Source organism: Aythya fuligula, chromosome 2 (assembly GCF_009819795.1).
Source record: "Aythya fuligula isolate bAytFul2 chromosome 2, bAytFul2.pri, whole genome shotgun sequence".
NCBI classification, from domain to species: Eukaryota; Metazoa; Chordata; class Aves; order Anseriformes; family Anatidae; genus Aythya; species Aythya fuligula.
Genome location: NC_045560.1, coordinates 95,452,594 through 95,473,537, shown reverse-complemented (window position 1 = coordinate 95,473,537; position 20,944 = coordinate 95,452,594). Strand labels below are relative to the sequence as shown.

General features: G+C 36.1%; 1 protein-coding gene across 1 annotated transcript in view; it reads right to left on the bottom strand.

Moving 5' to 3' along the window:
• The window catches only part of CTNNAL1 (catenin alpha like 1), a 55,031-nt gene that overhangs the window by 14,913 nt on the left and 19,174 nt on the right, over positions 1–20,944 (bottom strand). Inside the window, exons 3-11 of the mRNA XM_032181511.1 lie at positions 18,142–18,329; positions 15,021–15,140; positions 13,139–13,228; positions 12,697–12,867; positions 11,464–11,664; positions 8,647–8,733; positions 4,639–4,797; positions 1,449–1,541; positions 989–1,139 (exon numbers count right to left, since the gene is read on the bottom strand). Of these exons, the coding sequence (XP_032037402.1) occupies positions 989–1,139; positions 1,449–1,541; positions 4,639–4,797; positions 8,647–8,733; positions 11,464–11,664; positions 12,697–12,867; positions 13,139–13,228; positions 15,021–15,140; positions 18,142–18,329 (1,260 nt within the window). The remainder of the gene's footprint in view (positions 1–988; positions 1,140–1,448; positions 1,542–4,638; positions 4,798–8,646; positions 8,734–11,463; positions 11,665–12,696; positions 12,868–13,138; positions 13,229–15,020; positions 15,141–18,141; positions 18,330–20,944) is intronic.

Here is a 20,944-nt window from a genome sequence, read left to right as displayed (position 1 = left end):
AATAAAGAGTTACTTTTTTCTGTATCTTAGGTACAAAAAGTTGAAGTCCCTGTATCTGTCCCTAAATCTGAACTTTTTAACCTGAGCAATATTCTTAGAAATACAAGACATTCAGTATTATTATATATTACATTCTATCTGTATGCAATTATACTTTAAAGACTGAAACACACAGCCGCAAGAAGTATAACATCAGGCTACAATAAACACATAATTTGAAAAAAACAACACTGAATAAAAACAAAAAATAAAAATTTTTTGTTTTGTTTTGTTTTTAAAGTAAACACAGATCTGTCTGGTAAAATTCCAGCGTTCTCGTCTACATGTTGTACAAATACCAATAAACTTACCAACCAAAGAAAATATCCCAAGATTGTGCAGATCCATCAGAGATTCCATCCAGCAGAAAGGACAGCAGTTTAAAAATCAAACAACTACATTCACTACATTATGAAGTAAATACAATGCAAGAATGCAAGCTGACAGTACAGAATATATTTGTATATATATTATCCAGAATATAGGAAATGAATTAAACATGCCACACAATCAACTTATATCTTGATTGTCATGAATTATCATGTCCTATTCAAATCAAAAGGTAGGATGAAAGCCTTAAATCACTAATATTTGTGCACCACTGGCAAAGAGCGGTGTCGAATACTTCTGAGTACTTTGAAAAGTTCCATTCAATTTTGCTGAAAGTAATCACCATGCAGGAAGTTAAACATTCTTAATTTTACACAAACGAGGCCTTTAAATTTCCAGCTATGTTTTTCCTTGAAAAACATACCCTAATTCAACATCTTTACAAAGTGAAGAAGATATTTGCATATTACCACCCAGATTTCACATTGCTGTATGGGATATGGGACAGTGTATTATGCTCTTGTCTTAAGAAAGCAATATTTCTTAAATCACAGCTAAAATTCTTAGACTACATTTGTTTTAGAAACTTAATTTTTCTATTTGTACATAGCATTCTTACCTCTTCTTCCTTCAAACACGTCATTGATTTCTCTCAACAGCATAGACATGTCACTCAGCTGAGACTCCCAGGCCTCACAGAACACCTCCAGATTTTCTTTTGCAATCTTGCTAGATGGATGCAATGCCAATGTTTCTACAGCAGAAATTATCTGGACAGAGAACAAAATATTTGCTATTGGAAGACGTCCTGGTAAATAGTGTTGCACATGAATTCACAAATGCCTCCACAGGCAAACCACAAAATTTAAACCATTACTATTTTATGTTTATAGTGTATTCATCTGACACTTGCAGGTTTGATTATCTTCCTTGTGCATTATTTTAGCCAACACCCAACACTGAACTGTAACTCTTTCTTGGAGCTGCTTTGAACAGTTTAATGTGAGGTTTCCAAAGAACTCATGCAAGTAAGTTTTATTTATGTCCAGTTGAAGTGGCTAGATAAAAGCTAAGCATACCTGTGGGCCAGTGACCTGAAAGGTATCTTCTGCATGTATGCACGTAATCTCAAGGGGCTCTGTTCCAGAAACATGCCTCAACAAGCGACACATCTAAATATATACATATATATATATTAAAGAGAAAAGAATGATAAAAATATGGTTTCATTAGTAATGAGAAAAGGCACACACATACACAAAATTACTGACAGTTCTGTCAGAAACTTACTGGGGACTGCACAACTTGGTGTTTCTCAGGGAGCATTTACAATAAAGAAAAAAACTCCTGCCTTGAAAGGTGTAGAAGAATCACCAGGAGAAAGAAAATTATATAAAAAAAAAAATCATTCCAACAGCAACAATTTCACACATAAATATGCCTATGACTTAATAAATCTGAAAGTAATCAGACATCTACAGAACCTGGAGAAATTTTGTAGCATAAATGACATCATCAGAACAGGCTTATTCAGCAATCCATCAACCATGTGGAAAATTTAGGCTTTCATCCTCCAAAGGACTGAATTATCTTTGAGCAAAACAATGTCATATTCACATAGGGAAGAAATATCGTTTACTTCCACAGTAAGCAAAAGGTAGGCACCCATATTTTTGTAGTAAGATTAAAAGTGAACTTCAGGCTGAAGATGAACACTGAAGGTTTCAGATTGGAAGCAGAATTTATAAAACAGAGATAACACACACTAAACTAACTATACCTTGTCCATTACCAGAAACAGTGTAGCTATAAATACTCTTTTACCTCACAATAATGCCTGGAAAAAAAATCAGTGTCTCACTAAAAGAGACACTGAAAAAAAAAAAAAAAAGAGTCACAGAAAAAAGGGACATTAAAACTGAAATTATAAACGTCCAGAGTTGATTTGTTAGTCCCTGAAGTTCAAGCACATTGCTTCTGCATAGTCACAATACTGGGATGAATTCTCAAGCCCCATATTAAATCAGAATTTTTTAGAAATTGAGTACTAGATATCACACAGGTATAGCTACCAGTGTCACCACATTCCAGATCAAAATAATACATATCTTTTTGTATCTCCTGCTGGTTCAGTTACTTCTGCTCAACCTTAAGACAATAGTACATTACAGAATTTGTAGAAGTGAAGCAAAACCATGTATGCACACTCTTATTTTATTTTTAAATAGTTGGAATTATTCAAAAGGTTTTCTGGCTTACTATGGAAAAAGATAAGGGAATTGGGAAGTTCAATTTAAATAGATACCACAATTTGCATTCTGAAAAATTCAACACACTAAAATTGCATAAATGCTAGAATTCCAGAAACAGTCCTAAATATTCCTGGCACAAGAATCACACAGAATCACAGAATCACAGAATTTTCTAGGTTGGAAGAGACCTCAAGGTCATCGAGTCCAACCTCCAACCTAACGCTAACAGCCCTCCACTAAACCATATCCCTAAGCTCTACATCTAAACGTCTTTTGAAGACTTCCAGGGATGGTGACTCCACCACTTCCCTGGGCAGCCTGTTCCAGTGCCTCACAACCCTTTCAGTGAAGAAGTTCTTCCTAACATCTAACCTAAAACTCCCCTGGCTCAACTTAAACCCATTCCCCCTCGTCCTGTCACCAGGCACGTGGGAGAACAGGCCAACCCCCACCTCACTACAGCCTCCCTTGAGGTACCTAAAAAGAGCGATAAGGTCGCCCCTGAGCCTCCTCTTCTCCAGGCTGAACAAGCCCAGCTCCCTCAGCCGCTCCTCGTAGGACTTGTTCTCCAGGCCCCTCACCAGCTTTGTTGCCCTTCTCTGCACCCGCTCAAGCACCTCCATGTCCTTCTTGTAGCGAGGGGCCCAAAACTGAACACAGTACTCGAGGTGTGGCCTCACCAGAGCTGAGTACAGGGGGACGATCACCTCCCTAGCCCTGCTGGTCACGCTGTTCCTAATACAAGCCAGGATGCCGTTGGCCTTCTTGGCCACCTGAGCTCATATTCAGCCCACTATCCACCATCACTCCCAGGTCCTTCTCTGCCTGGCAGCTCTCCAACCATTCCTCTCCCAGCCTGTAGCTCTGCTTGGGGTTATTGCGCCCCAGGTGCAGGACCCGGCACTTGGCCTTGTTGAACTTCATGCAGTTGACCTCAGCCCATCGGTGCAGCCTATCCAGATCCTCCTGCAGAGCTTTCCTACCCTCAAGCAGATCGACACACGCACCTAACTTGGTGTCATCTGCGAACTTACTGAGGGTGCACTCGATGCCCTCGTCCAGATCATCGATGAAGATATTAAAGAGGACCGGCCCCAGCACCGAGCCCTGGGGGACGCCACTAGTGACTGGCCTCCAACTGGACTTGGCTCCATTCACCACGACTCTTTGGGCCCGGCTATCCAGCCAGTTTCTAACCCAACGAAGCGTGCGCCAGTCCAAGCCAAGAGCAGCCAGAAGCTCAAGTCTTCCTCAGTCCGTCTACTTCAGTGCTCCAACACTATCTTAGCAAGCCTTGCTCTCAAACCACTTGCTTCGTCATGCAACTCATGACATCTACTTAACACCACACATCACAAATATGGTAGGCAGAAAGGCAATCTTTCTGACCTTTGAAAGGAACAGCAACAAAAAAATAGGTCTTACTCTCCTGTTCACATGTATGAGTAATGAAATACAAAACTTTGGATGCAATAATACCTGCAGTATGTAAACACTGTTGTTCACAAAGAATAAAAGATTTTCTGTGATCCTCTAACGGACAAAAAAAAAATCTTCAAAACAGTGAAATTCATTGGACTGAGAAACTTAACCTTAGGTTCTCAGCATTCTTAAAATAAGTCTTTGGGTTCAGCTGTTGCTGGATACCCACTGTTTGAAGAAAAGGCTATAATCTCTACTTGGATCTAGAAGCCTACTTTTTCATGAATACTTTAGCCCCAAAACATGCATACAGATAATACCAAGTCAAACAATGAATTTAAGTGCAGACCCAGGAGGAGAATTGGTAAGACCGTACAATGTACACCCCATTTACAACAGCCATATGCCACAATTATACACCTGGCTCAGACCATACCAAGAACACCACAAAATTCAACAGTATGCTAGGAAAATAATAATAATAAACAACAATGAAAAGAAAACAGACCATAGCCTTTCTAAAAAAATAGATTAAGACAAATCCAGCCACATATTTGCTATGTGCCTTATAAAATCAAAGCAACCATGAACTCACCTCGACAAGTTGTTCTTTCTGCTCTGATAGCTTGCAAGTATATTCTGCTACAGCTTCTAGATTTCCTTCTACTCCTGTGATTTTTAATGCTTTGAGAACCATATGATCTGTATGGTATTTTAGAAGATCTGCCGCCAGAGATGTTGCTGCACCGTGGACCTTGAATAGCATTAAAAAAAGGAGAGATAAACCTTGGAAGGAAATAAATGCACCCAGTATCAAACTGAATCAACTTAATAATCAAGTGATTTTTTCAAGAAGCAAAAAATTTACTGCTATGAAAGCTCATAGACAGCCTGGGGCTTTAATTCTTCAGTTATTATTCAAAGTACAAAGATATATAATCCACTACTCTCAAAAATAACCCAACCAAACATGAAGAGAAACAAAAGAGCAGCTGGGTAGAGTCAGGACATGAGATTATAACACAGCTGCTTTCTGATGATGTTACAGCTGGAAAAAAAACAGGTGCCTGAATTCACGGGGCACCAAGTTCAGCATAAGCATGGCACAGTGACCAATCTACTTCCCATGAAGAACACACATTAACAGAACAAAGCTGCAGCATCTGAATCTATAATGCATTAGAAATTAAATTTCCAACAATGAATTGCCAGAGATGCAAAGAAAAGCTTGAAAATAATCAATTGGCTTGTGACACAGCTTTAGAAAAGTAAAAACCTCCGTTTCTGCAAGGAGCTTGAGGCCAGAGATAGATCTTTGAGCAGTCTCAAAAATTCTCACCCTACATTCCCAACAAGTAAGGAAAAGTTCCCCTTTGAAATGCATCCTTAAATCCGGACACTTTCAGACTCATGGATCTGCTCAAATTGTGTTGTTAAGGACTCTGCTTGACAAGAGCTATCAGCAACAGCTGCTGCTAGTTCTAGTGACTAGTCAGTCATACTGGCTTTACCTATGCCCTGTAACCAGCCCCGTTTTAAAAACATGAGTAAAACAAACACAGCATCCTGTTTTAGAAATAGCAGAGCATTCTTGTGATTGTTGAGTCTTGTAATATTCACTTTACTGGATTGCATTGAATATACAACACACTTGGCTGTTCAAGAAGGTTATTTTTCAAGTTCTTATGAATTCAAAGACCTTGATAATGTGATGCCAGTGAGCCTTAGCTGTGGAAAGAATAGGATGTTTTCTAGAATATGTATTTTTTCTCCTTGGAGTCTACCTGTTTTCCTCCCTTCCCCTATGTAGTACTATGCAGCATCATAGAATCATTTAGGTTGGAAAAGACCTCTAAGAAAATCTAGTCCAACCCTTAACATAGCACTGTCATTAAACCATATCCCTAAGCTCTACGTCTACAAGTTTTTTGAATATCTCCAGGAATGGTGACTCAGCTTCTTCCCTGGGCAGTCCATTCCAATGCTTTACAACCCTTTCAGTGGAGGAATTTCTCCTAATATATAACCTAAACCTGCCCTGACACGACTTAAGGCCATTTCTTGTCTTACCACTCGGTGCTTCAGAGAAGAGACCAATCCCCACCTTGCTATAGCCTCCTTTAAGGTAATTGTAGTGTGTGACAGGTCTCCCCTGAGTACTTCCTATGCAGTCCAAAATTAAGAGGTTATGTTTGATTCTCTCCTTTCCTTTTTTTTTTTTTTTTTTTTTTTTTTTTAATTTAACGCAAGAAACCCGGATTGTTTCCTTAAAACCTTCTACTACTTTTTAACAGGAAGAAATAATGCTATGACAATGTATTATGAACTGTTTATATGGTGTTGCTTGCATGCCATTAAAAATTAGCACAAACTGCTAATCTCTGATATGAAGTGAGCTCTGAAGAAAGGATATCTGCAACTTATAATGCTGAAGTAGGAGCTGGCAATTCTCATTTATATATAGACTACACTGTGATTACCTTCTCATTAGAGATTCTTTTCATCATGATCTAAAAAAGAAATTTTCAGAGCATTAAGCAGGAAAATGATCTCAGGGAAGGAATGTACCTCTAGTTTCTTTCATAAAGTGACAAGAGGTGGGGAAATGCTATTATAACAAAGTTGTATTGTGTTCTCAGCAACCCAGGCTATTAGAACGTTTAAATTAGTGTCACAGTATTTAATTTCATCAATAGAGAGCCTGTTTACTGACTGATACATGGTGGCACCAGAAGTCAAAGACTGGCAGGACAGTCCTCAACCAAACACTCTGGCTACTCTGGGATCAGATACAAATCCAATCACTGCACAGGGAACAAGATAAATAACATAATACTCTAAATTTTTTTCTACTGATTAGCATTAATCTTGCACATTTTAAAAAGCTCTCACTAAGAAAGCTTTTGTACTTTACAGGTCACAAAATCAAGGCATACAAAACTAAGGGTTGTTAGTTTAAAAATTCAAACCCACTCAGATTGTTCCACAGTTTCTAGAATAGCTTCATACGCTTTCACTTGCATAATGTGGGACTAAATCACAGGGCATAGGTAACCCACTATTTTATATTTTATGCCACCTCTGTTAGCTAGTTTACAGAGGTAATTTTCTTTTATTGGCATCTGAAAAAGTTCTTTAACATAAGTGTAATGAGTATGTACTATTTGTTGCATGGTGTTTTCACAAATAGAAGTCTGTGGGCAAGACAGTATGGTAAGAACTACATTTATGGAGCTAAAAAAAATCCACAATATTTGTAATTTCTTCTACATACTATATGCCAGCTGCTTTAGCTTTATGATTTCTTTAATTACATAGTTTCATACTATTTTGACTGGGAATCCTTCCTTCTCATTCAGTACAGGAACGATGTCACCCAGAAAGGAGAGTCTTACAGGGGAATGTCACTCTGGAAAAGCTCTGCTACTGATTTACTACATAACAATGACCAAAGCAAAAAACTATTAGTCAAAGAGCACAGATTATGTATACTCCATTTCCTGGGGGCCCAACACACTGCCTAGCAGCAGAAGTGCAAGGAGCTTAACAGTACCTGAAATAGATTTGAAACACAGTTCAAATCTTCAGGACAGCTGCAGGAATTATTATAATCCACAGGTTCAAATTTCTCATTTTGCCTCTATTAAAAAATACACAGCATGATTTTTAAGCAGCCATAGTTAGCATGTGAGAGGTAACGAAACCAGCTGAAAGCGGTTTGTTAGCCAAGTATTTCCATTTAAAGCAGCTCGGAACACAGTCTGAGCAAGTTCGCTGAGTCTCTCTAACATCTCTCTAACATCATTGTACTGCTCCTTAGGCTTGTATAGAAACCCTTCTTATCCTTAATGTTCATTTTGCCATCTGTTTAATGGAATAATAGTAGGAAGGACTTTAAAAAGATATTTGAATGCTTTTCAAATATTTCAGAAGCTGCCAACAGCCGGTAATTCTTTATTTGGCTCAAATCTGTGGAACAGACAAGGCACCAATGCTATCCATAAAGAGAAAGGGAGGGAGGGGTAAGGTGGGACCCTGATCAATAAGTGCAATCCATCCCACGTGCCAAATGAGGCAGCTATCTCATATTGTATGTAAAGATTGGTATCATTTGGCACGCTTGCATTTAGGAAAAGAATGATTACAACGAGCACATACACAGCTGCCAACTATCCAGAAAAATACCTCACTATAATGCATAGTCATAATATACTTCTGCTTTAGAAGTCAATAAAGGAGGTTATATACAACTAATATGTTATTTATTTAAGAATATACCATATATGTGTACTTTGCAGGCATACACAAGCAAAATTTAGCCGTTACATTCAAAGTAACAATTACACACATGGTACTTACTACCAAGCATCTTTTTATTTGATTCTTGTCAGAGCCAGCAAACCAACAGATTTCTAATTAGTTATAAGAAATGAAATAGAAGGTGATTGCATATTAGCTCGCTTATGTAATTCTGATTTGGCTATTCTTATCTATAAATAGATACTAGTGTTTTCGGATCCAGGATCCTATTTTACAACTTTATATCTGAAAAGTAAAAAATGCAAGGCTTTCTTCAGTTTTTGTTTGTTTAAACTGGACTTACCTCTCTTTTAAGTTCATTCATGCACTGGCATGTTTTTAAAATGGCTACTTCCAAGTCTTCCATAAGATCCTTGGTCTTCTGGTTTTGCTACAAGCCAAAGAAAGCAAGCAGACAATAAATTATGTGCACATACACACACACAAAAAAAAAATCCACACAGTAAATACCACCTTCACACATTACTTCAAATTTCTTTAGAAGATGGTTATTTAGTTCTAGATGTAATGTTTTCATTTGCATATCCTGTGTAGATTTTACTTGAAGAATTCCTTTATAGAGGTATTTATTGCTGAATCAAATCTAAAATTAATAGTGATGAAAGCTAATTGACTGTTTTGGTTCAACAGAAATTTTATTTCTGAATCTCACTGACCTCTTTTCAGCAAAGCATTTCATTAAAATTTAAAGCTTCCCAAAACCTACTTCAGGATGTTTATACAGAAAAGTAACATTTTTTTTCCTATTTAATATCAACAAACACCTTTCGCAAATAAAGTGTGACCTAGAAAGTTATATTAAATATATATTGAATTAAAAAAAGGCAGCATGCTTGTAAGACTTTAGATCATTGTCTAATTTAAAAAACTATGGTAGCTACATTTTGTTGAGTAAGCTTCAAGACAGAGCTCCAACTTCTGCAAAAAAATACCCATCTATGAACAAAACAAATGTCAAAACAAATACAATGGGAAAAATAGCAGTGAGTTTGCATCCATATCCATAAGATATTGGAAACAATTATCCAAGGTGGGGACCTTCAACAAGGCCACAGCTGCAAAACCGCTAGCCCCTCAGAGTATAATTTACATAAACACAGACACAAAATGTCTCAATTATTTTAAAGGAAAAAAAAAATCCTCCAAACTAGTATCATCATTTCCTCATGTATTCTTATCTGTTCCAAGTCTCAAAGCTACCTGCCCCTCAAATATAACGCACTTTTACAGAAATTACTTAAAGAAAAGTAACATCACAAAATCATTTGTTAACACAAGGATCATAATATTTTATATTCACTACAGTGTCCTTTTTTATTCTTTTATGTATTAATTTAGTTTAGTTTCTTTCTTGTGCAACTTTTTTTTTTTTTTTTTTTCAATAAACACATCTGAAAAAATTTTCCAGTTCAAATAAGCTTACGGGAAAACCTAAACCAGGACACTACCTTCCAATTTTACAAGCTCAAACATATACAGCAAGGATTTCAGAAACACTTAACTTTCAATCAATAGCATTAGATTCTCTGGTGTGTCCCAGCTAGTTTGCATTCACACAGAAGAATACAAACAAGCAGGCCAGTGATGCCAGTCTATAATTTAAAATTGATCTACATTACAAGACACTTCTGTTTTAAAATCCTCTCTTCACTGAAGACTCACAGTTACTCTGCCTGCTGAAAGGAAGTACGATGAGTGAAAATGGAGATAATTGGGCACTCTAAGAGCTCTACATATCCCCCAGTTCATGTATCCCAAGGCATGAAAGTATTTTGATTATCAACAATTCCATGTGAATTCCATTAAGTCCCTCAGAAAATATTCCCCCTCTGACAAAGCTACTGAGCTAAAAATGAAAAGCCGCTTCAGTGAGCTGATACTGTTTTAACTGCAGAGTCCTCATTCATAGCTAGGCTGGATTATTAATTAATGTAAATATTTAATGCATAAGCACACGTGCACACTCAAATATTTTCACGGATCATATATATGCATAGTTTTGTACTAGGCTCTCATTTCTATCACCTGAAATGTAGCATGTAAATCATCTAGAGGTGATGAGTTTCCACCAGTAATACAGCTTAGAACTACCCAAGCTAAACGGTTTTATTTTCTTATTGTAATCTATGCAATAAGCATTCTAGATGTGTCTTCTTTTTAATAACAACATTCTGTATTATCAGTAAGATTTATATGCTCTTCAAACTGCACTACTGCATTAAGAACAGCTGATGGCTACATCTGATTCAAAGAGGAGAAAAGGAAGAAAAATGCCTTCTCAGAAGTAATACATTCAGTATTAAATGTATCCTATACTAGTACACATCTGCCATATTTCAGACTATTAAGATTTTGTGTTACACATTTCCTTAGGAACAAGATTGAAAGGAAGACAGTACCAGGAATAGAAACTGCATTTTCCGTCTCTGCTTTTCCTCACCCTTTTGCATGTATTTTCTACTGTCTTCAAGGAACAACGTATGACAAACGACAGAGAGAAGCCTAACGTGCTTCTTCTCTAAAAAACAAAATTACCATCACTGAACCTTTTTAAAAAGGATGAACAAAAATACTGTGTAGTCATAGCATTTTTTCTCTCTCATCACCCTTTCTCTCCACAGGGAAAAATAAACAAACAAAAAATAAATAAATAAAGTCAAGTTTTAGAATATTTCACTTTTCAATAGTTTAAATATTTCCAATATTCTGTTGAAGAACAGAAATATAAATGGTGGTCACTGCCATGGGATTAAGACAATTGAAGTCTCTGAAGAACCTCATCAAAAGACCTAGTTGTTTAAGACTGTGAATTAACATTTCTATTAGCCTTCTTGTTTCCACTTACAGCTTCATGAAAATTAGGCTATCATCAGGGTAGCCTAATTTAGGTGTTAATGAATCAGTAAAGCAATATCACTGGGACAGAGGGAAGACAGTATTGAACTTGCAGAAACATAGAACAAACCCTGACTTCCTTGATTAGCTAACTTACTCTGAGGGATGCAATCAATAATCTCTTCCTAAACCAGAGGAAGCATGGCATTAAAAAGTTCTTTCAAAAGTAGAGGTGAAAAGATTTACTTTGCTAAAAAGCTCTTACAGCTTGCATCCATACTGAAACCAGCTGCTCTAGTTCCATTTTAGCCTGCTTAGACAGCTCCAGAATGTGTTCTCTGTGCTCATGACTGGTATAGGCAGAATCCGTGAAGTCCTCCGTATGTTCCAGGATAACTTCCAGCATTGTTGAAAGGTTCTCTTTTGAGAGAAAATAAAGATTCTCACGAAGACCTTCCACCTTATTCTGAAAAGAAAAAAAAAAGAAAAGAGAATTTATGTGGTTATACTGTTGTGATGGAAAGCAGATGCATCAATTTACATTTTATTTTTCTCCTCAGTGCTTTTTAGTATTCACATATTTTCAATATAATCCAATAACTGTGTTGTATCAGACCTCCAGTTTAGGGTGGGTATTTTGTTTGTTTGTTTGTTTTTAAACAAAATTCCCAAACACTCATCAGATCTAACAGCATTGTTGTCCTGCAGTCAATATGATGCTTTTCAGTTCAGTAAGTTTTAAAAACTAGTTGTGTGTTCTGTTTGTTTAATCTTTAGAAGATTTTCTACATGCATATCATCAGTTTTGAGTATTTTTCTAAATATTTACATATAGTATATTGAATACTTTGAGGGTACTTCTCAAAAATTCCAACCAAATTCTGAAGAGGGGAGGGGAAAAAATAATCGAAGTGCTTTATAGACCCTGAAGAAATAAGACACAGTTGTTTGTTAACTCTTCTTAACTGAATATGAAATTTAGATGAGCCTTTACCAGAAAAAATACACAGAGCTACAAGATACAACTTCAATTCATAACATTTCCTTTGAATGACAGTATGCTCTTCTAAATATTTGGATGAGTATCCGTGGGCATAGTTTTCAAAGTATTACCAATTATGGAGAAAAGATTCTTCAACAACAACAATTTTAATGAAGTTCTGATATCCTGATACTTAGGTTTATTCAACATTAAAAGCATCACCTCAAAACAAACAAACAAACAAACAAACATCAACAACAAAAATTTGAATTCCGAATGTATTCTAACCCAGGAGGAAATGGCAAATATCAAAAGGTGTATTTTGGCCACATCATTGAACTTATCATCACCTTTTGTCAGGTTCTCTTACATTTTGAGACATTTATTTAAGTTACATTGCTAAAAAGATGTAACTCCGCCATTTGTAACTGAAGAAAATAAAATAAAAAAAAAATCAAGATTCTAGTTTTGGGTTAATTTTTAAGCTGTATAAAACAATACTTTTTCTATTCTTACCTTGAATTCTTTGATGCCAGAATATATACTGATGGGTGCCATTTCATTTTCTCCATTTGGTCTAGAGTCAGTTACAATTTCTATTACCTGTTCCAAAGCTAGTCTCATCCGATGAAAAACACCATCTTTGTTTATACGAGCAGATTCACAGTCTGGATGCCTAAGACAAGTCTTTTAAAAAAAGCAAAGTTAATGATTTCTGCTAAAACAAGTCTAAAGAATGTGTTAGAATACAACAAATTCTTTCTGTTAAAGTGCTATTGTGTTAAGCAGAATTCATAGAATTATTCAGAATATAAAGATATTCTTTTACATGTTTTTTACTCTTATACTTTTGAGTATGAAGTTTAAAGTACACCTGAGAAAGAACAGTCTGCTCTCCTGCCAGATGCCATACTCAGTGATTTATCTAAACTTTGTGAGACTGTGAATACTCACTCACCTTTGAAGCAGTTAGGAGCATCATGGTGCACTTCTCAAGAACAGCCCTAGAGGCTGCCATTCTAGCCTTTTTCTTCTCATCCTTCAAATCCTAAACACCAAAAGAAAAATGATTTGTATATTGCATATTTTGTTTACTGGTTATGAGACTGGAAAATAGAAACTCTCTTGAAGATGGACGTGTTGTGAAGAAGCGTCTTTATGACGTCTGACGACAGCTATTTTGAGCCTAGCTTATGATCTAGAACTTGCCTTTTAGACGGATTTTAATTTATGCATTTATTCTTGGTTCTTTTCAGTTCAGATTTCAAGGAAGAAAGATTGCAGAGATAGAGAATACTACATAAACTGTCACTAATTTCTTTATCCTTATCATAGAGCATTATTTATAAAACAGGAAAGGAAGCAATAAAAAAAAAAGACTAAAAATATTGTCTGAAATGGAAGAGAGGGAAAGACAGAGACAGAAAACACCATATTTTTGTTATAATGAGAGAAGGAAATAGAAAATGTATTTTTTATCTGCTTGAATATTATATTTACCATAAACCAATTAATAAAAATGTTTAAAAATTTAACAGGCTTAAAAAACAATAGCTGTATAGAAAGTACTGAGTAAAAGAACTTTCCAAGAACTCTCCTGGGAGAGGGATATAGCAGCAAAACTAAAATATACCTCCAGAAAGGTTCAGAAAAGGGAAAAAATTAGAGTCCAAACTGGTTTGAGGATGGGAGGGAGATAAAGAGGACAAAATTTAGTTCCTCAACATGTAAGAGGGCCTAACAAGAGGAAGAACTTGCGAAGCTTAGGATCTTTCCAACAGCAAAGATAGCCAACTGTTTTTTGAGTGTTAATAAATGGGCATCTGAATGCAACTTTCAATGAAACCATGCCTAGTTCTTTCCTATGCCAGCTACCCATGTGTTGTATAATACTTTTTATAAGCTGATTACATTTTTTCTTAGAACTAGCAACTTTTTAGATCTCCTTGCTACTAGGAATTCTAAGCTCCTCATCACACCAAAGTTTAGAAAACTTAATTCCTAACCTAAGTGCATTCATTTGCTGTTTATAATTCTGTTTCTACAAAAAATAATGATTTGCATTTTGCATTAAGACTCTTATTAATCATCTCAAAATACATAATGTAGAATGGGCAAAGTTGTTACTAGCTGAAAAGGGACCAGCCTACAGAATGGAATTAATCCTAGATTTACTCTAAATCAACAACAACAAAACTTTTTTCTTTGTTTGTTTTTTAAAGCTAATTTCAGAAATTCTAGCATTACATGCTAATAAATCTGACCAGACTCAAGAATTTCTGGCATACTAACTATAATTATATTAAATAAAAATACCTTGAGGGATGTTTCCTACCAGTAAAACTAACAGCACCACACAGCAGCCTACACACTGTAAAGTGAGCATATCAAGCATATTCAACAGCATTTAAAAAAATAAATAAAAAATATATAAGCAGATGCTTTAATATGATGTAAAGATTTCAGTTCTTCTGTTTTCAAAGCCTCTTATTATGTGCAAACATCAATTGTTTCTGTCAAGTAACAGCAGACAGATTCTTTACCACAGTAACAAGCCAGAAATGCTAGAGCCAAGGACAACAAATGAAGCTAAAGCACATCTCAGATGACATGCATCTAGGCTTCTGGAAGATAGACACAGCAAACACCCCAGGCTAAGCTTTAAAACCAAAGGAGGTACTTTGGGTGGGGCAAGGAGAAAAATCTGGGTTTCAGAGACAGAACATCAGCATTGTTTTGCTTTTTCATAGTTAGTAATCACAGAAGAACATGAATCTTCTAGTGAAGCAGGTGAAAAGTGATATTCATAACATTTCTCATACATTTTTATTAATACTTACATTTTGCCGGTCTCCAGTTAAATGGGCAAACTCAACCATTTCATTTCCAAACTGGCTGAATATTTGTACAAATTCTTGAAAGCTACTGACTTTTTCTAGCTGTTCCATTGTTGCAAGAACCTGAAAGACAAGGGAAAAATACTGCGGATTATCAAGATACTAAACAAAAAAACATTAGTACTAAATTAGGAATTTTATTATTTATTTCTAAATTGTGCTACTTAAAATGTACATATTTCGTTACAATTGAAGTATTAATAACCCAAAAGCTGGATATCAAAGCCTAAATTAATAATCATGCTTCAGTCAAATGAGTCACTTATTCTGAACCCTCAAAAACATTTTCTTCAATCTTCCCAGTATCAAGAGAAACATTATTACAGGGTTCAGTTTCCATATTTAGCAAAAATGCTATTGTCATGTTAAATGTTAAAGTGAGGATGTAGAAAATAATGTGGGGAAAGGAGAAAACATACAAGTTAAGATCCAACTTTCTTTTCCAAGAATGGAAAAAAAAAAAAAAAAAAAAAAAAAAAAAACGAGTAACTATGCTTAATCATTTTTGGTTTAAGCAAATAGAGTACTTCATGAGAATGGTCTTGATTGCAAGAAACCTCTGTTGCAGTTACCCTAGAGCAAGTGTTTCTGTCATGACAAATCTCATCAAGTTAAAATTTCAGTGAGAGCACACACATTTCTATTACAGCTAGTGATTCTAGATATTCCAGCATAACTGACATTCTAAGGAACTACTTACAGAAACAGTATAAACAACCCTAAATCATTTAAAGTTTATTCATTAAGCTTCTAAAATGCAAAGTATCTGTGGTGTCTCCATTTTTTTTTTTAAATTTTAAGCTTTCAACATGAAACACACAGACACTAATTAAAATGTACATTTTTAAAATTCAAGGTTAAAATATATATAGAAAAGACTAAGTTTCTATTAATACCTAATTTAGAACTTAGTGTTACACAGCTACTGCTGCACTATGAATGTCACTTTTCAGACTGCCGTTTTAGGCTGACATCACTTCAGGGCACGTCCATATTTTGGTTCAGTCTGCACAGGATAGCAACACCCCCGCTATCTGTCAGTTCCCTATTCATTGTTCTGGTCTCCTAACCAGACGACAGTAAGTGGAGCAAGATGTAAACCTACTAAGTATGATAGAGAATGAAACAAATTTTGAAAGGTAAGAAAGATGTGGGCACGGACTTAGGAAACGTACAAAATCTAAAAATACAGGGGTGCTGAGGATACAGAGGCAGGAACAGAATCATTAGGATCATCAAACAGAGATTACTTTTCTGCAGTAGATCACAAATCCAGGAGATCTCAATCACTTCATCAGTCTATGAAGTTGGATAACCTACCACTATGGCCTTTTTCTATCTTTCACCCTTGGTTGAGTCACTACTCTTGATTCATATGTGGAAGATGATCATTACAATGAAAATGAAACTATTCGTAAAGAGGCTACAAGAAAAGTGGCACTAAAAGTTTAACATTGGGCATTCGGTCTCTAAGATGAAAATACAGGTGAGATGTTCTGAAAAAGTAACATGATCCATAAAGTCAGCATCTTTTACACTTGATATAAATGATGATCTCACTTCTGCCTTTCTATCCTCTATGCCATATTATACTACACTGTCCCTGAGTATGCACTGCTCAAGTCCCTGCCTACATCATCCCTCTATCACAGTATTTCTTAAAGGGAGAACTGCTTTGCCATCCATCATACCACTACCTGACACACTTTTCAGTGTACTCTCGCAGAGTGTGCCTATATTAGACACTATCATTTGCTTGACTTGGTCCTAGATACATGAATTGCTTTACAGGTTCCATAAACAGAAGCAGACATTCTCAAACACATGTAATATGTGTAGAAAGGAGAATGCAGTGAAATCCAAAAGGCCACAAAGACTACAACAATCACAGTAAGACACACTTTGGAATATAAGACTTCATTTTATATATTGTAATACTTTCCAAATTAAAATCCATTTCTGTACCTATGGTTATTGCACTTGTAACACCATAATACTCAGACATTAATTGTCTGAATGGCTGCAAACAAAGAAGAAAAGCTCAAGAAAGGCAGCAGCAGTTGTCAAATGCACCACTCTGGTTTCTGCTGCAAGAGTAGACCATTTTTTTGAAATAAATATGATGAAACTAATGCCACCTTCCCCAGCCACTGGGAGAAGAAAAGAGCACTAAGACAGCAAATCAGTGTTGTTAAGCCTCTGAGCCAGATTGAAGCAGGTAATACATGCAACATGGTTTCTAAATCTTGGGACTCAGTTAAGTGCCTTGAATCTAAAAGCTGCTTAATAAAGAACAGCCTGTCTGGAAAGCAAACTGGGAGAAAATAAGAGAGATATGAAGCATGAGGAGTCAAAAGAAGAAAGAGAGGCTCTGGATTACAAATTGAAAACTAATGGAAGAAAAAAAAAAAAAGCTGCCTTCTGAAGCTCTCATTTTTCAAACTTTTTTTTTTTTTTTTTCTATTTTTATCTTAGTACATTTTGAGGGGGGAGGGAGATATTCTGCAGTCAAGACAGTGCAGTACTTGAAATAGATTACACTTGAAGTTAAATGGTCTTCATGCACTATTTAAATCAACTAAGTTTCAAGCCATAAGCTAAACTGCACAAAAACCTTTTAATCTGTAAGGCTCACTGCACTAGCACATACTTTCATCAGCATTCCTCACAGCTTTTTGCCTTAGATACATGCTGAATGGTTTCCTTGTCTTGTTCCTGACAGTAGAAAGATCCTGTCTTTTAGTGGCTTTTATTGGCCTTTTTACTACAGCCACTCTTCCCACCTCACAAAAAACTTACTCATTTCTTCTCCAGCATGCTAAGTCAATAGTGTAATATGGATCATATAAAATGTAACAAGTCACTGAAAATTTTATTCCTCTTGACTTTATAGTCATTCCATTTCAGATATTTGGTAGGTGGACATAATGTAAGACATTCATTTTTACCTCTTTATTTTGTACTTCCCCTAGAGATACAACGAAAATACCACTTCATGTAGCACCACTCTTTTGCATTGGCTGCGGGTATCAGGTAAATAAAACAAAAAATTAGATCCAAATACCTTGTTTCTGGAAGTTATTATTTGCTTAATAACAATTCTGTCTGCTAACACCAGCACTTTCGTGACTGAAGAAAGCAACAGCCTTGCAGCTTTTACCACTCCTGTTTTGTCTGTAAAGATTGTTATGTGGCTATCAGATTCCGGATGATCCAAGCTTGCTACATCCGTAAGTTGTGCAATTGTTTCACCTATAAGGAAAAATATAAACAGTTACCATTTCATACTAAGAAAAAAGACGCTGGGGTATATAACTTTTACTTTTGAGGTATTTCAGAGCAATCCACAACTACTCTTTACTTCATTTCACTTCCTTTGGCTGACTGTTGGTGGCACCCTCTCCAAATTTAAATTTAGATGATTCAGTACTGCCTCTTACATCCATCTATAAGCAACACTAATTTTCTTGCAGGAGTCTATTGATATTTAAGTGGAAGGTATTTCTCCAATTTTAATAGCAAAAATCAAATCAATATCAACTCTTGCAGCACCATCACACTGAAGGAGTAGGATGCAGCAAGTAAATAAATATATATCCCCCTCCATCTTCCAAATTCCAGCTAGTATTCCCATAATTTACGGATTTCATATTCCCATGGAAGCTTTCTGGCATTAGGTATAAAGAGATTCCAAAAAATAATATCCTAATTTATAGGACTGCAGCACAACAGTGAGGCTACTGCACTTTTTATATAAAAGACTATCAAACACTACATTGTCAGAAACAAAAGAGAAAAACAACAATGAAGCACTGATTTTTGGTCCATGAACATCTTTTAGTCAACTAGCATTTAGTATAGTAACAGTTAAATAGGGCTATTTGACAACTTTTATTTTTAATGTGGTTAGGAAGTTCACGGTCCAGTGCACTCAATGAATCTTCTTCTTGTCTGAGAAAAATCACAGGACCCTGACCTGTTAAATAATAGATAGTCCTAGATAATAGTCCAATACAGGAAAGGCACAGAGCAGTTTCCTTATTCCACAACTGCAGAAGGACTGCTGAGAGACCAAACACAAGCAAGCTCTGAAATAAGGCATACTTTTTATTAGCGCCCAAGACAAAATGACCAAACCACAGCTAACCTGCAGATCATCCTTGAAGATCATGTCTAGGACATTTGATTGAGTCCCCTAGGATGCATTTCCAAAACCACAACTGAGATAATTCACCTAATCATACAAGATAATCACTTCAAAAATCTGATAAAGCCAGGGCTCTCATATGAAGAACCTGAGGGTGCATTATTAATCTGGAAATGACACATACAAAATCCATGGAACAAGGAAGGCCTGACAGTCCTTCAAAACACAGCTCCACGATTTATACCATTTACGCATAATTTTTCATAAGTGTCTGGTGATAGGACAAGGAACAATGGACAAGGAATAAAAGGCTTTAACAAATTTAAGAGTGCTCAAACACGGTAAGAGGTGTACAAGTGAAATTGTAGTGTCTCCATTCTTGAAGATACACATCCGTACCAACCTAAGTTATTTTGCGATTCTACGTATCCATTTTAAATCGCTGCTTGTCAGACTTTTTAGTTTATTCCTTCTCTGTACTAAAAGACAAGACAAAAGTAGGAGAGAGCTGTCGCTCCCATTTTACTCCATTTCTTCCTTTAGGGCTATGTAGTCAACTGGCAGAGAATACTGAAAATGTTATGACACTAACTCATTCTTGACATGTGTTTTTTCTTTTAAATTAACCAGTCTTTCCTTAGTTTGGGAAAAAAAATATCACAGATGGGCATCTAAAAATGTGGTTCTTTGAGTTACATTCCACTACTCTACTGTCACTGTAAACACTGACACAGTGCAAGAAAAATCTGCTACATGACCCTTTGCAGTGTTTGATGATTCTTTTCCGAGTCAATCAAATTACAAGGTTTATTGCAAGGAAATAGTCATAACAAGTCTGAAACACTTTGGATCACTGATTATACCCTTCACAAGAGTCAGATACTACATCTGTCGTCCTTCAAAGCCTCTGCAGGGTGTGCAATTGATCTGAAGACTCACTACTTTCCTCAGCAATTCAGACTCTGAACGTTCTAAATCTTTTAGGCTTGAGATCTATTTTCTATGGCTAACAAAGCTTCCCTTTAATTTTTGAAGCCTCATTTAATTTATTGGCTTACAAGGAAGTAAAAACAGCTCCACAACATCCTGTCCTAATCACTGAGGACTTTCTGCTGCCCATGCCATATGAACATGGGATGTCAACGTTTCAAAATCCAGCACACAGACATGAAAAATGTGTGCTTTAGCTGCACACGAATCTGCATTACATAAATTTTGTTTCTATTACAGTAAAAATGTTCAGAAGTCCAGAGCTAAGCTATTACTTCACAAGTGACATCACAAACTTCACACTGTTGCTACGCCTTAATGCTTCATTAATGTACATATAATTTGACAACATAGAACATTTTCTTAAGTGATGGAAAGCTCATTCAGGTCAAATTCTTAATTTTTTTTGCTTCCTTTATGTGCATGTGCAACTAGAAACATAGGAAACTTGGAGACCAGTATGATCTCAGTCAACAAGAAGCAGTTACGACTTACAGTGAGAATCCCCTAAAGGCTTCTTCTCCCACTTTTCCTTTCATTTTACCCTCACAAAAATAAAACAAAAGAATTTCACACCTTCCCCACAGAACTCAATAACTGAGGCAAACTACAGCTTCCCATGAGAAGAGCTGATGCATGGTTGGCTGAATTTGTTGTGGGAACTCCACTCCATATAAAGCTTATGCTTGTCATGCATACTGTAATGTGAAAATCCAATATTTAACGGTGA